We start from the raw sequence: 16,949 nt of genomic DNA, 5'->3' as shown, positions 1-16,949 counted from the left end.
TGATAGCTATATATTTTAGAAATAATAAAACATAATTATATTATAATTATAGTAATTATTTTGTGTGGAAACTGACTTGCTTTAATCACTCATTTTAGACATCTAAAATTTCCACATCATTCACACTCAGGAACAAAGTTTTCCTTTATAATTCTTTTTTTTTTTAATTTTTAATGTTTTATTTTNGCCATACTTTATAATTCTTTAAGACTCTCCTTGTGAGTTCCTTCTAAGTTGCAAACTACTTCCTTCTCTGTTAAATTGTTATTTCTCTACTCTGCAATTGCTATTATTTCTGTCTTTCTACCATCACTACATTTTCTCAATAATTTTCTTAATCTAGATTAAGTATAGTCGTTGGGGCAAGTTATTATTATACTATATTATATTATATTATTTTCCTTTAATATTTATTTATTTACTCTGAGGGGGGGAGGGGCAGAGATATGGAGAGAGAGAATCCCAAGCAGGCTCTACACTGTCAGTGCAAAGCCTGACACGGGGCTCAATACCAAGAACCGTGAGATCATGACATAAGCCAAAATTGAGAGTTGGTCACTTAACCGACTGAGCCACCCAGGTGCCCCTATAATATAATAATCTTAAATTATTCTCATACTGGGATTAGGAAAAAAAATCACTTTCAAATGGGTCTTCCATAATAAACATCTTAATGCTAAAAGTGGCAAAAACTGTGTGAGCTGCTGTTCTCATTAAAAGGTAGCCTCCACACAATCAACATCTACCATGAAAGCATTCTAGCCTTTTTAAAAGATGGAAAGGCAAGTTATAACACAATGTAAAAATAACAAAACTGAGTAAAACCACTAATAGTCTATATAGATTAATTTTATAAAACAGCATGATATAATAAAGTCTTCAGAGACTGTTGTTTTCATAGGCAGCTAAAAGGATAAAAATGTAAAAAAAAAATAGGAAATACATATGCACTGCAAAATACACAAAGATAATAGATTGAACCAACTCAATAGCTCTTATCCCGTTATCTTTTTTATTTTTTTAAGACTTTTTTTTATGCTTTATTTATTTCTGAGAGAAAGAGAGAGAGAGAGAGAGAGAGAGCCGGGGAAGGTCACAAAAAGAGGGAGATACAGAATCTGAAACAGGCTCCAGGCTCCGAGCTGGCAGTCAGCACAGAGCCCGACGCGGGGCTCGAACCCACGAACCGTGAGATCATCACCTGAGCCAAAGTCGGAGGCTTAACTGAAAAGCCACCCAGGCGCCCCCTGTTATCTTTTTTAAAGGTTATGGTTTTGAGTGTTTTTAATTTAATTAATCCTACAAAGGCCAGGTTTATGACTTTAAAGCAAAATATTCTCAAAGACCCTTCCATGATTTTGTAAGAGTTCTTACTGCTGCAATACCATGTGTTTCCAGACGCCTGAGAACACTGATAAACAGAAGCTCACTGGCATAAATGCACTGAGGATTATCGAGAACAGTACCAGTGCCACCTCCATATTGTTGGTCTAAAATACCTGCTGAGAAACTAAAATGCAATCTCTTCTGTGGCTGTGTTTTGGCCAAGTAGGGGAATATGGAACATGCAACATACAATAGTTGGCTGCTCATTAAAGTGTGAAAGTGAAGTTTTACACAGTATTTTGAATGATCACTTTTATTATCATTACAGTTCAAGGGCTGTGAGGGGTAGCAGGGGGTCTGGGCAGTTCAGGCATGATGCCATTTTGCTGCAAACTTCTGCTCTGATCCAATGACGAGAGAAAGGAGTTTCTAGGAGTTGAAATGTTAAGGAAGTCAGTGTGCAAGCCTTCCCCAAAGTTGCCTGTTACCAAGAACCGAGTCTCTCCTCACGGGAGAGGATGAAGGAGAGCAGGAGAAGAGGAACAGGAGGTGAATGTCATAAGGTGATAACTACCAACAAATGTTGTGGCAAAAAGCATTAGACAGTTAGGGTTAAGGTATAATGTATTTTCATAAATGCTCTAACAGGATTCTAAGCCATCTGTATGAAGCCTTTACTAAGCACTGTAAAATATGTTGACTGAAAATGACTCTGATTTATGACCAGAGGATATTGTGACTTTCTGCAGTTAACACACTGAATATTGATTAAAACAATGTGGTAGTACTGATGTGAAAAATGACGGGAAATTCAGATAAATTTGTTTTAAACCTAACTTACAGCCTCAAAGTCACGGGAGGAAAGGGGTTTTATTTGTTCTTATTAAATACTGGATATAAGTTTACTTTTTTAAAGGTTTCTCTTTTGGTTTTAAAAGTGTAGCAAACAACTCCAAAAAACCGGGGATTCTTGGTCAAGTTCTTGCTAATGCTAACAGGTGAGGAGGACAACATCCACAAGCACATAAAGCTCAATTTCCCAAAGAACCCCAAAACTTAAACGTCTCCCTCCAGTCCTGAAAACCAAATGCATTTTTCTCTCTTCCTGTGTTGGAACAGTTACCACATTAGGATTACTACTGTTCAACAACAATAAGGCAACTAACTGTGTGATTACTAAGAATCTATTTTCCCTAAGGTTCAAACAAAAACATCTATTTTCTCTCCTTTGCACAAATATCTCACTCAATATTAACATCTCAAGCTCTTTTTCACAATGAAGGACTTAGAAATAAGTATCAAAAATGGATTTGAAACATAACCAGGACAATTAAAAGATACGGAGACATCTCATTTAATACAAGGTCACGTATTTACATTCTAAGTGAAATTTTAAAACTTTTAAAACATTTTATTCCTATAAACCCATTTGAGATAGCAACTGGACCTTACAGAAGAAAAATTTAAATAAATATTTACCAGTTGCTTTTTGGCGAACAATATTTCTTGCCTTCTCAACTCCTGGTGCCCCAGATGTGGTGGCACTCCTAGATCTCATTGGCTCAGTCACATCTGGGTGGCTCCGCCAGCTGAGAGAAAAGGATCTCCCAACAGTGGTTCCTTTCTGAGAATCCAGAACACAGCCTGATAGAGGATAAGACGAGAAAAGTCATTATCATTCACTGCATAGCCTGTGTTGCTCAGAAAATTCCATAAATACAACTGTAAATAATCGACAGACTCTCATTGCAAAAGTAGGTACCAGTTCCTTATACTGCAATAAGATGGTTTGCACATAATAGTAATCTAGAAATTCCTTTTGCCAAAGTATTTCTCAAGCATCTCCAACAGCCTCATAACAAGTGTATCTTCACAGTACTCCAATATAAAAAAAAAAATGTGAAGAAAACTTTCTCAATAAAAGAACAATATCAAATGAAGTTATGCCACTGCTGCCAGGTCACTCCAAAAACTACTTTTATAAACCACAAAATTAGAGGTCCTGGGTTTAGAATAGTGCTCCATCCCAGAAATGCCAACTTCTCCACAAATTCCCTAGAGAAATTCATGCTTGTAAACTCTAATCACAGTCAAATGAAAATCTATGAATAATACAAAATCCCATTTTAGCAAGGCTCCAAAAACAATAAAATACTGCAGCTTGGTAACCCAACTTCTCTGCTTTCCTCTCATATTACTCTGGTCAAATATTTCAAATGAGTGGCCAGGGTTCCAAAAGAAATACAGGGGCAAAGAGAATGAGGCAGAGATTTCTGCACAGGTTATGATGTGGCTGGTGGCTGCCATCTGTGGTCTGTTTTCACCCCCAGGTTCCTGAGAGTGTATTTTGTTTCCACAAGTCCAGTACTTAGAAGGCAAGTATTTCCTTAGTGAATACTTAAAGCCATTTTTTAGAATAAAGCAATGTAAAAGAGAAATCAGAAGTATTTACCATAGACATTGATTAAATGATTAAATTCATTCTGTATAATTCCATCAGTAGTGTTTTTCAAAGTGTTCACCTTCCTATAAATAAAACACAGCCACAAACTGACTGCAATGAAGATGTAAGAATCAGTCACGTTAACTGTATGACTGTATGGTGAAGTAATCACCTTAATTGGCTCACACCTCCCTATACCCACATCTTCTGTTGTCCTCTCCCACAGTGACTCTGGGCTTCATCACATGACTTACTTTTGGTAGCAAAACTGAGCAAGCAAAAATTTGAAATGCACTCAAAAACCTGGGCTTGCCCCATTGCTGCTCCTGGAACCCTAAGTCCTTGCACAAAAAGCCTGAGCTGGCCTGCTGGGTGATGAAAGGTATATGGCCAAGTCCCTCCCATGGCCCCAGCTGACAGCTGGCCAATCCCTAGAGCTGCCTAGATGATTATTTCACAGCCTCACTGACTGCAAACACACGACTGAATTCAGCAGAACTGCCCAACTGAGTCCAACCCAAACTGCCAACTCATAAAATCATGATCTAAACAACTGGCTGTTATTTTAAGCTGCTATGTTTTGGGGTGATCTGTCACCCAGCAAAAGCTCATATAATCTATAATAAGGCTATTGTTGAGGCTGTGGTCTACTACAGCAAGTAATGTACACTTTGTGAAGCTTTGGAGGGGAAATTCCTCTCACATCTTAGGACCAGGAGAAGCTATATATCACTTAAGCTGTGGACTGTTTTCACCTTTTGTGATCCGTGATCCCCTGCTGTAACCCTGTGAAGATCAGAGTCAAATCCAAACTTGCCCCCTCCTACCTCCCCAGTAAGCAGAGGAGGCTCTCCAGCACGCATTCTGACATTTATAACCGCTCCTCTAATTTTGCCCCACTCCCTCTAATTTTGCCCCAGTGTTCTTGTGTATTTTTTCTATCATATTATAGGTGCTTCTATGAACTGCCTCAAAATCTTTAAATAATAAATTGGAGTACAAGTGAATAAACCCGAGGACTATGTCACAGCCTTAAAACAGTAATGAAGACAAATTGTTACCCCCAGTAGAAAACACCACTGATGTTTTCACCCTTGATCTGACTCTAGGTCTCAAAACAACTTTTACCCAGAAACACAATAAAGCCAAAAGGACTCCCACTTGAATCAATCAGAAATTTTCCACCTTACCTAGGTAGGCAGTGGAATATGCCCTTCTAGGGTATTGCCTTGAAATGGGTTGCCTAGCTTTGATTTCTGGCTTTCCCATGCATTAGCTACATGACCTTGAATGAGCCCATCACTGTGGACTCTCTGTGCTTCAGTTTCTCTGTCTGTGACATGGGGATGATAGTATCCACCTCAGAGGTTACTAAGAGGGTGAAGAGAGATAATGTGTACAGCACTAGTCATTATTATATTATCATTGCTACTACTGTTACTCCCCTTCACCATCCTAAAGAGGTCAGGTTGCTATGAAATACAATGCAACACCATTGAAAAGATACTGCCTGCATGGTTGGTTCAGTTTATTGTGGAATTCCATGCATTAATTGCCTCCATGTACTAACACACACTCCTCCCCAGTCTCCGACATCAGTGTTCCCCTGTAAAAGTAGAAGTACCTTTGCCTCGCTGCTTCTTTTCCTTTTGTTCACTTAATTTATCCAGAGGTAGGTTTGTCATCTCAACTCCATAAACGGTTCTCGCGAGCACTGCTGTCAAGGAGTCCATAATGTTGGCCCACTCAGTTATGAGCTCCTCCCATTCCGTGAGGGAGGACAGCACACCAAGAAAGTCATCCCAGAGCTCTCGAGAAATGTATACACAGAGGTTTGCTCGGATCCATGCCACCATGAGCGTCTAAAACCAACCAGCCAACAACAGACTTGAGTCATCCTCATTTGGAAGAAGGATTTTTAACAAAATATTTTAAATAACTATTACTAAAATGAACTTTAAAATAACAAAAAGCACGTGATCTTGTTTTTCTTTTAGTTTCTCAGAATTCATTTGATCAACTGAAACTAGGACCTAAGCTAATGAGAAATTAGTTATCATTATGAACAAAGCTCCTGATTGAAAATCCCTTTAGTGCCTGCAGCTGGTCCTGGCTATAATCAGGGAGAAGACAAAGGTCTCAGTACTACAACTATCTGCTTCTTGGACAGCTCTCTCTCACTCTCTACAATGGCTACTTCTGGCATCCTCTTCAATATGTAAACCTCCAACTCCACCAACTCCTTCCTGCTTCTAGCAAATGAACTCACTGCAGATTTAAGAGAAAACAGAAACCATTAAACAAGACCCACGAGACCCATGTGTTTGCCCAGCTTCTCTTCCACCTCCAGGCTGTAAGTGAGGAGAGGCTCCTGCCCTCTCTGCTTGTTCCTATCTCTACTCTGAACTGCCTCCTTGGTCTTTGTGTTTCCATGAACCCTGCTTCTCCTTTATCTCCAATCTATCCTACTAACCCAGCTCTTCCCCAGCAGCATTCAAACATGCTCCAAGTCTACCTCATCTTAGAAACAAAAAATAAAAAAGTTCCCTTGACCTCAGATTCCTCCGTCTAGATATAACATTTAAAGCCAAACTTCTTGGAAGAATGTTTCCACACTCACTGCATGTATACCTCCTCATCTCCCCAATCGACTTCTCTGGCTTTCTCCCTTCCTATGCCACCCCACCTCTGCCAGGGTTCTAGTCTCTATTCTTGTGGCTCTAGTTACCACCTATACAATTTTCTGAATCTCCAAGATCAGCCCAGACCTCTCTGGTTTCCTGACCTTGTTGATCTGTGTACTAGACAGTTCTACTTGCAGGCACCTGCAGGCATGATAGCAAAAAGAATTCAGCTCTTGCACTGAGAGCCTTCCAGTTCCTCAAACTGGTCCTGGCCTTTGCATGTAGCTTTTCTTCCTCTCTTCCTTTCTTTTTTTGCCTCTTTAACTCCCACTCCTTCTTCGGGTCACAACATAGACATTATTTCCTCCAAGGTGTCCCCAATTGCTACCCCACTCAACCTCCAGTAAGTAGCATCCATTCTCACCACTGTCTGCATTCCCTTATCAGAGCACTTTCCTTAAGTGTCTACTCATTTCTCTGTGTCTCTTCTCTAGCCTATGGTCCACAGCACTACAAGTGGTCACATGGGCAACCCTACCAGACGCATGTGCATATATTCTGGATATCTCCCTACCTTGAAGTTGCCTAGTTCTTTCCCTCTGCCCAAATATTCCAAACCATTTAAAATTCAAATCAAAATACATCTCCCTTGAAAGAAGTGACAAGTCCATTTCAGGTGAGCCACAAAGGCTTTCTTAATCTTACTAGAGGGCATCTTTATATCCAAAGTCTGCATAACTTCCCCAATCTGTTGTCAGAGCTAAATGTTCTTGTTAAGATGCCAACCTGCAAATATTTCTGCCCACCCCAGATGCAGCTAGACCCCCTATAGGTTGTCCTATGCATGGAATAGGGGTGAGCTGGGTTTTTAACTAAAGAGAAATTTTTCTTTAACATACACATAGGAAAGCTTTGAGAGGTAGAAAAGTCTGTAATTACGTAGGCCTGTTCTGACCACTTCAAAAATCATATTTAAAGTGACCCCTTATGCAATGTACCTGTTCTCTATGTTTCAATTCATGTTTACCACACTCTTTAAAGGGGCAAAAATGTGAGAGTTGAGCTAAACTCATTAAATATATTGAAAACAAAGTTTTAAATTTTCATATGTAAAATAAGATTCTAATATGGATAATTTTTTAGATCAAGAACAGTGCAAAAGAAAAAATAAATAATTTTATCATTTATTATTTCTAATATTAAAGTATTATTTATTATGATTAAAATGCCATCTTCTGTTTATTCAATTTTACACTCTTTTCTTCAAAACGAGTTTGAGGACATTATTATAAAGTGCATATACACAATAAAATTAATAAATAATAGCTAAAAAAGATAATATTAGCAGAGTAAGGGGAAAAAGGAGAAACTGGCAATATTATCAGCACTCAGTCTCATGTCTGGTTATAGCACTAGCTTCAGATTAAAAGCAGAGTTTTTGTGTGGTAAAAGACACCCTATGCTGGGAATCCTGCATTGGCTCCACTTTAATTATAAAACAAGCACGGAACAGTGACTTCCTACAGCTTATAAAAATCTTAGCAAATCTCACAAACATGTACACAGAGCTGGTGAATCATCCCCATCGTAAGTCACCGCTGACAACACTTGAACCCAGAGCAAAACAGTCACATATAGTGTGTGGGTAAGGGGTGGCACCTTTGCGCAGGAAGGCAGAGTGTCCTTTGAATAAGTTACTCTTCTCTAAGAGAAGGAGGGAAAGGGAGAGCTCCAGACTCTAACTTGATTTGTGAACTAGGCTACTTACTTGGCTTTTTCTGGAGTCATTTTCTCATCAAAAGTAAACAGCTAAATAAGAGCATCTCCAAAGCTGCTCCAGCACTGAAATTCATGCTTTATCAAACGCAGCTTGACAAACAAGCTGTATAAAAAAATACATGCATTCATAAGCCACTCCTTTTCTTATGTACATTTCCTGGCCAACCACATGCTACATTTCTCGACTCACCACACTCAGGGGACTATATAATTTTAAATACTACAACTAGAAGGAGCAGAGTCCAAGTTTCCTGATATGCTTTGAAAGCTTCAAGCATAAGGACCTATTTAGCACTGATAACAGGTTAAAATATCATTTCTGGCAAATCCGGTAAATATCTAAATAAAACCTAACTCATCTGCATGTCATCCTTGCACAGGGGCCATGCTAATCTTCTCTGTATCGTTCCAATTTTAGTATATGTGCTGCCAAAGCGAGCACAAAACCTAACTCATTTGAAGAAAATGTGCCAACCCAAGTTATCTACTGATAAAGAAAAAACTAGATGTTAGAGGAAAAATTGGAAAAAGAAAAAAGATAATAGCCACTCAAAATTTCCTGTTCCCTTTAATAACTTTCCTTATTCAAATTTTTAAAACTCAAACATCTGGTAATTGTAGACAGTCTACATGAGCGAACAAGTAATAATTTGACGGCACATTTAATTTTAGAATGGAATTAAGATGATGCCCACTTGACTGCCTGGTAGAGCTGTCCAGACCTTTCACATTTTTCTCCTCCCTTGGATCCCACAAAAGGGCTTGGGAGGTCACCAGATGATCATAAATCCCAGATGAACCCACTCTGATTCTTAGGACAACCCTGCAAGGGGTCCCTTCCTGACTGTGACAGATTGGGGAAAAGACTCAGAAAGGTGAAGTGATTTGCTCAAGGCCACACAGCCAGGAAGTACCAGAGCTCAGTACTCTGTCTACCTCCAAAAATCTCCTCTCCTCTCCACTCTTTTGTGGTTGCTTCTTAATTTAAGCCTTCTTCTTGATTCATATAAACATGGCCAAAATCATAATGATGCCATCAAAATCATTAATAATCATGGACTTAAAACTAATTTTCAAGATCTGACAAGATTCTCCATTAATAAGGAGGATTTTTCTCCCAAATCAAAACTAATCAAACAAAAAATACAACTCCATGATAGATTCTTGTTTAATTCAGACAAGTTCTTGCTCCAATTCCAACACAACCAATAGATGCAGGGCCAGGCAACTGGTAAGGAATGAGGCCCAAGCACTCACCAGCCTGAGCCTGGCTTCAGCCCACATCACTTGGCAGCTCCTGTCCCATCAGGACTGGGAGACTGAGAAGAAGGTGCTGACCGTGAAACTCTCCATGAGAGTATAGCAAAGTGAACAGAGTGTTTGTACATCTGAAAGGGCAGCAAAGCAAGTGGTCAGCACCACACTTGAGACAAGGTTGAACACACATAAAGGATGGGTAGACCACTTCATACATCTACTAACTAGGCAAGGCAATCAGAGTAAGAGTGATTATACCATTCCAAAGGCAAGTGAGAACATGCCAATTATTTCTGCAGCCTCTCATGTATTTTTCATCAAGCCAAGATCATTCAATCCTATTAAACTATTGAAAATTAATATAAACAGTTGGGTTTTCCTGCGTTACAATGGGAATACATAACTTTATTTAAAGAACTGATTTCTCTGTGTGTCACCTTCACCTCCATATCCTACCTGTATTCTACATATGCTCTTTGTATACATCTCCAAAACCACCTTCAAGTCAACAGAGGAGGGAGGTTGACTTTTCCTCCCTGCATCCATCACTTCCAGCTCATCATCTGCCATGCTATCTCCTACCAAATTATTCAAAGCAGGCGCATCTATTGTATGAATGCCTTTATTTATATACAACGTCACCTGAGTCCTTTTACGTTGTTCTCTTTCAGAAATGCTTCATAAATTCTGAGCATCCCATAAACACTAGTGCTTTCTAAAGCAATGTTGCAAGTCTACTGCCCTCAGGATCTTTAAAACTCCTACTTCCTATGCAACCAGTTCACTGTCAGCCTCTTTTCCCCTCAGGGTGATGTCAGACTACTCACATTCTTGACCCTTTTCACCCTGTGACATCTAAGAAACACCCATCTCCTTGGCTCTCTGCTCCCACCTACAGCCAGCCCAGCCCTGTTCACCTCATTCAGAACTTCTCTTGTGTAGTTCTCCTCTCTCTCCCCCTAAGGCTGTCCTCACTGGACCATGCCCACTGGTAAGCAAACAGACTTTAACACCACCCACCTTAAGCCTTGTCCTCCACGCATGCTGCCCACTCAGCTGGCTCCCCTTTTCATTCTCCCTTCCACCTCTGCAAAGCCCTGACTATACTTGTTACCTTTGTTTCCCCGGTCTCATTTTCTCCTCCATCCCACTCCAAGTGGGCCTCATTCCCCTAGTACATTCGCAACCACCAATATCTTGTCAAAACTAATGATGAACTGTCGTTCTTCTCTTACCCAATACTCATCTCCAGGCATCCAGACACATACTCTGCTAGTTTCCCTCCCAGCTCCAAGGCCACCCTCTTTCAGCATCTTTGGCTGCCTCCTTTCCTCCACCAATCATGGAGATGGATGGCCCTCTCCTTTCTAGGGCACATATTCTCTCCATGGTGATCCTACCTAGTCCTGTGATTTTAAACACATAGCCCAACATATCAATGGCTCTCACATTTTTATGTCTAGCCTGAACCACTCCCTGACCTTATCCTCATTCCCATGCTTCCATTTACCCTTTACTTCCTCAAAACTATCTGGGCCCTCGACCAAGGACATCAGCTCTTGTTATCTTCCTAACTTCTACCAATCTCAACAAATCAAAACAAGAAGTAGACGGTAGACAGGTGGGAAGGCCTGAAAGAAACCTAGCTCTAATTGTGAAAAAATAGATTATAATCTTCAAGACAAAGAAGAAAAATTGCTAGAAATTTAGTTTAATGTACTCTTAAAATTCTCAATGATTAAAATTATTTTGCTGTAAAATCGGATTCATTTCTTGCATTTGCAGTGTTTTAATAAAGAAGACTTACCCTAAACAGTAACCCTGCCAAGCTCTGGGCAAACAAGTCCTTTATTTGTTTATCCTTTGGCTTCTGCATGACAGCTTCTGTTATTCTGAGTAGTATTTGCAACATCTGTTCCCTGGGCCACCCAAAATAAAAGCTCATATTATTAATTATGTCTCCAAAGCACTTTAATTTATAGGTACAAGAAATTCTCTTAAAATTTAGCAACATTGGTAATCATGTATTACTCAAAAGTATTAATAATCTGAATGCTGATTATATAAATGAATACCATATTTTATCAAAATAAATCACCTTATGTTACAATAGTTCTAAAAATATGTGCCCTATGCCCACATCAATAGGCAGGATAAAACAGGTATCATCCTAGCCTGATTTTATCCCCTTCAGACAGGGAGGCAAGACTGTTTCTCCAACTACACCAGCTTGTTAAAGGTATTCAGTGAAGAGCTATGCTCATTTGAACTTATGCAACACCCTTTAATTTCCCCATCCATTATTTTACTTAAGCTGTGAGGTCTCCCTATCTATCTTTGTGGTAGGAAATAAAATGGACACTCTGGTCCTCATTCTGGGGAGATATGCAGTCAGTATTATAGTAGGACTGAACTCCAGAGGAGCTCACAGGTAGGGGGGTTTGGAAAGGTCACTGTTGTTCAGTATGAGGCACAGAGCTTAGCCCCTGGAAGATGCTGAGTCTGCAACACAGGGCACTAAAGACACCAAATAACACCACTAATTATGTAACAGCAGTAAGTTCTTCAGAACCACCAAAAGGTGTTTTTCTTTCTCACAGCTAAGTTACATCCTTCATATTAGAGTGCTTGTTCACTTTTTCTTTTCTTCAATTCTCTACAAACCAAAAACACTGTATCTTTTGTATATAAAGAGGTGCTTTTATTCTGAGGGGAATCACCCCTTTTAGCTTCTCCTTTGAGCTCTTACACACTAATTATCTGCTCACTTTTATGACTTTCTCCTTGGTCTACATGCTCTTTAGTGATAAAATCAGGAACTGGACAAAGTAATCTAGGCTAGGTCAAATGATCAGATTTCCAAATCATAGCTATACTTTTCTCATACTTCCATACATTGAGACAGCATTTTCTCTTAACATGATGCTGAATCTCATTAAGCTTCTCATGGTACAATGAACTCCAAGGGTTCCTGCCTTATCTGTAGCTGACCATTTGGTTTTCGATCCAGGGTTATCTGTTGGTATCCATTCAGAACTCTGCTCTAGTTGTTGCCTTACTGTACACTGCCTACGGGTTCTGGATGGAATAAGAAGAGCTGTCAAGCCATGGGAGATCTGGGCACATGTGTGTGGAGTAGACAGCTTAGAGGAGAACAAAGGAAGAAATGGTACAGAGCTGGGGGCAGCATGACCCTCACCATATTCAGGGTACCCAGGCCCCTGTCACAGGCCCCGGCGTCAACTGCCTGCTCACATTTAGGTAATGCTTAAGACAACAAAAAACAATCCTTTCCATACAAATGGTTACATACCCATCCTATGAACATGGTGAGAACAAGAGACATAATTTTCAAATAAAACCTCAGTCATGGGAACTGCTATCAAAAAAATGCAAACCTGACCAAAGCAATGACTGAAAAGACACATGGTTAATTTAATTTCTGAACCTATGAAAGCCTAGCAAGCCATGAAATTCCCACGTAGAGTCTTCTGGAAGAAAATGAGGGTGAAAAAAATTGTCTCCAGTTTGGAAAAACATTTCCTAACAGTTATGACTTGAGCTTGTTTTTTTGTATTTTGTGAAACACTGACTTTTGGTCTCTCCTCAAGGAGAACTTCTCCGTGAGTGTAAAACTTCCCTGCAAGCACCTGAAATCAGGCGTGTGTGCTGTTCTGCCCTGAAGAACAGGGTTTCCTGAGCACTTTAGGACTCACTTCCTTCGTCCCCATCTTCTCACACAGGTGGTTCTGTCACCCATTCATACAACGTTGCTCACTTCCACTTCTCGGCACTTCCCTGGCTACAGCCCTAGTCTAAGCTGCCAGCAGCCAGGGCCACAAGCTTTGTGCCCCACTCACTGCATTCTCTCCTCCAGAGGAAGTCAGAGAAATCTTCTGGATACATAAACTGGATTGTGTTTTCCTCTTGTGCACACAGAAGGGTAGCCAGGGTCCCTCCTGCGGCCTGCAAGGCCCCACAATTAGGCTCTGGCTGCACCCTCCCTCCCCCCACAGCAAACACTCCCCACCCTCCCTCTCCTTCCATCTGCTCCACTGCACTGGCCTACAACACACCACACTAGTTACCTGCTATTCCTTCTTGAGGGAGCTCTTCCCTCAGACCTCCCAGTGGCTCATCCCTCCCTTCCCTCAGGGCACTGCTCAGAAAGGCCTTCCCAGACAGCAGGAGAAAAACACTCCCTACCCTCCTGTCCTCTTGGTAGCTTCACTGTTCTTAGTGCTTAATACCAATGAAATTTCTTCTTTGTGCATTATGTCTCTCAGTCTCTGAGGCCAGAAACCTCACAAGGGCAGGAATCCTGTCTGTTCAGTTCACCCTACACCCTCACGGCAGAACCTTAGTAGTTATTTACTGGATGAAAGAAGGGAGGAAGGGAATTCAGGGATTGTCTGGCACTAAGATACATAAGGAAATCTGCTAGGAAAACAGGTCACACTTCTTTCTATGTTCTACTGACTATTTTTTGGTATTTTTATCTATTTCTATAAATTGGGGTTTTTTAAATACTTTAACCTTGAAATTTCTGAATTGTTAAAGATCAGAGAAGAATTGCTTAATATTGTCTCAGAAATTTCCACCAAAAAAAGATTATCAAGAGTATTAAAATACTACTGGTACTAAGATATAATAAACTCATAGTTTTCAAAGAAAAAAACCCCATCAAAAATACTATTGCTGTAACTGTGCTATCGAGGAGCAGATGGTTCTGTTGAAAGTATATCAGCATTTTTCATTACTCTCAATGCTCTTGACACAGCATTTAACTTTGTTTAAGTCATTCTATTCATCACAGTAGTATTTCCAGCTTTAACAACTGCTTCTTGGTGAACAGTCCTGTGTTTAAAAGTCTGAGAAAGAGGACACTGGAAGTTATGCCTTAAATAATCATTTTGAATCTCGTGGTTTCTGTATTAGTGAACTTTCTGGATGATGGGATTTCTCTAGGCCCACCCTTCCCTCACCTGAGAAAGGAAAAGACTGGACTCCACAGCCCCAGATGCCCCTGCCAGCTCAGTCTCCTTTCTATGCTGTCCACCAACAGCACAGAGCTTTCTGAATTACCCCTGGCACTGACTCAACGACATCTAGAAAAAGCATCACACAGGCTTGGTCATAGGACCCCACTTGAGGATTTCCATGAAAGAAGTGGGCACCAGTGCTGGTTTACAGTGGCCTCCGTGGACTCAGCACAGAGGCCAAAGGTCACTGACGGTAAGGCTGACAACAGCCAGGCTGCTCCTGGGCAGGGCTGGAGGGGAGGAACACTCAAAGAGCAGATTGGAGAGGCATTTTACAACCAGAACTAAGAGACAAGAAGAAAAGGGAGTACAAAGTGGCTTTGAAAATCCCTCCTCAGCTGGGGTGATACATTCACTGTGGGACAAGGGCCTGGGAAAAACCCAAGGCACTGTTTGCTTTTAGGGGACACTATAAAGACACAGACACCAAACAAAAACAAAGGATGAAAATGAAAACACTTCACATAAGCACATTTTCATGACGCCACTATATTTCTGACTGCACTATTTATTTAGTCATTCTGACAATTTGTCATTTAAGATAATTGTTTTTCCAAAGTAAATTTAAAACTTCAAATTTGAAGCAATAAAAATAAGTTAACAACATTTCAGAGCAATTAACAACCTTTCCTAGGCTTACAAAAAATATTTTTATAGAACACCAGTTATATTGTTTCTCCACAAAACAGTCTGATGACAGTTTAAAATGGAAAAATCTACTATTAAGTAATATGACTACTTTTAATTCAGGAATATTTTTAAAACCAATCATAAAAGTAAAGAAACTATCAGAGTACTGGATACTTACCTTCTTCATGATTCACAGAAACTATTACAAAACACGGACTATCATCTTATTGTTAATTTTGTAAAGCCATTTAATAAATGGAGGCCTTAACAGTTTAATTATATGTTGAAAAACAAAAACATATGTTTTACAATATTAATTTGAAATAAACTTACCATGTCTTTTTATTCATTGTAAGCTCCATTATCATGCGCCGAAAAATAATCAAAACAGCTTTACAAGCATCAACTTGTTCTTTTAAGAGCATGGGAACCTCAGCACATGGTTCCAGCAAAAACACATTTGCAGCATTTGTCAAAAATACCTTGAAATCAACAAATTTTACATTAAAAAGTGTAATTAAACATATATATCTGAACAAATTTTCCTTAAAGTTAATGATATTAATTTTCCTCTACCAATGAGTCACCTTTGAGTTATTTCAATTAAGGCAAGTGGTGCCAACACATACTCAAGATTTTTAAAAAACGTTTCTCTTAGAATCACTTAAACAACTGAGACCCCTGAAAGAACTTTCCTTAGAAAAAAATTGTTAATGCATTTTAACACTGCAACTTTAGAAAATGTATGAATCAGAAAAGGTTTTAAAATTTTCTTTTTGACATTCCCTTACAGGAAAAGGGGGAAAAGACAAGGTAGGATCCCTGCTCTGGGTCAGACATTTGGGGGTGGAGAAGGGGGACAGGAAGATGAGCAGTGGTTGGCCAGTGGCTGGAGAAAAACATCTGATAATTATTGGACCTCCCAGAACATGAACTCTGCTGGCAGGAAGCGTGGCCAGCAGCATCCAACAGAAGTGCAGGCCTCCAGGGGCTTTAGGGAGCCAGGAAACAGCCAAAGTCACGTGATTGACACTGCATAGCTTCTCGGTGCATATGTTTTTGATATGAGAACTTAATAAGTAGTAGGATATAAAACCTAAGTGAATTCTTATGATAAAAACAGGTTTTAAAAAATTTAGATTATCAGGCAACCGCTTTATGCTCGGCCTCAGACCTTTAGGATACAAGTTCACTGTCCCCTTCTGTCAGAGGTATTTCAGTGGAAAACTGTGAGAAGCACACATCTAGGCTATTATGTAGTAAGTTACTGCTTAGGGGCACTACAGTAAAATAACACTGTGTTACCATTGACACAGATGACACCAGTGACCTCTCAATGTAGGAGATTCTGAATCGTCAGACTGGTATTGAGGGCAGATGTGCACCATCTATCTAGATACTATGCTTTTTAAGTCTCCTTTGTAGTCAACATTATAAACTCAGAGGATCTGGGAACAGAGCTTCTCTGGCTCACCTGTAGATGAAACGCATTAATACAACATCTTAAAATGGATGTACAAACTGACTACAGAAATTAAAATAAACACGCTCAAAAGTCAAGTGGGTGAACTAAAATGTTGACAGCCTCTAAGATTATCTTATGCAAGATTGGAAAGGTGTCATGGCCCAATTTTCTAGAAAGACTACTAAATAAGCAGTATAAGAGTTGATAACAAATGATAACAGCAATTGCAAAGAATTTATTAGCCTTCAAGTGAGAAAAAGGAAAACAAAGAAGCTTTTGACTAACCAACTATAGTGGTTTTAGTGTAGTTTTAGTGGCTGTATTTTTTGAAATACATCATAGATCCGTTGCAAGACAGATCCTTTTAACTCAATGTATTTGGC

General features: G+C 39.7%; 1 protein-coding gene and 1 non-coding gene across 2 annotated transcripts in view; both read right to left on the bottom strand.

Annotated features, from left to right (window-relative positions):
- Positions 1 to 16,949, bottom strand: part of RALGAPA2 (Ral GTPase activating protein catalytic subunit alpha 2) — a 340,826-nt gene that overhangs the window by 198,585 nt on the left and 125,292 nt on the right. Inside the window, exons 14-17 of the mRNA XM_077750219.1 lie at positions 15,435 to 15,583; positions 11,237 to 11,348; positions 5,394 to 5,631; positions 2,806 to 2,970 (exon numbers count right to left, since the gene is read on the bottom strand). Coding sequence (XP_077606345.1) covers positions 2,806 to 2,970; positions 5,394 to 5,631; positions 11,237 to 11,348; positions 15,435 to 15,583 — 664 coding nt within the window. The remainder of the gene's footprint in view (positions 1 to 2,805; positions 2,971 to 5,393; positions 5,632 to 11,236; positions 11,349 to 15,434; positions 15,584 to 16,949) is intronic.
- On the bottom strand, positions 8,508 to 8,614 carry LOC144220088 (U6 spliceosomal RNA). The gene has a single exon (XR_013331615.1). It is a non-coding gene; the product is annotated as a U6 spliceosomal RNA (small nuclear RNA).

This window comes from Crocuta crocuta, unplaced genomic scaffold (assembly GCF_008692635.1).
Source record: "Crocuta crocuta isolate KB4526 unplaced genomic scaffold, BGI_CrCroc_1.0 scaffold209, whole genome shotgun sequence".
NCBI classification, from domain to species: Eukaryota; Metazoa; Chordata; class Mammalia; order Carnivora; family Hyaenidae; genus Crocuta; species Crocuta crocuta.
Note: the sequence above shows the minus strand (reverse complement) of the source record. Positions and strands in the feature narration are given on the sequence as shown.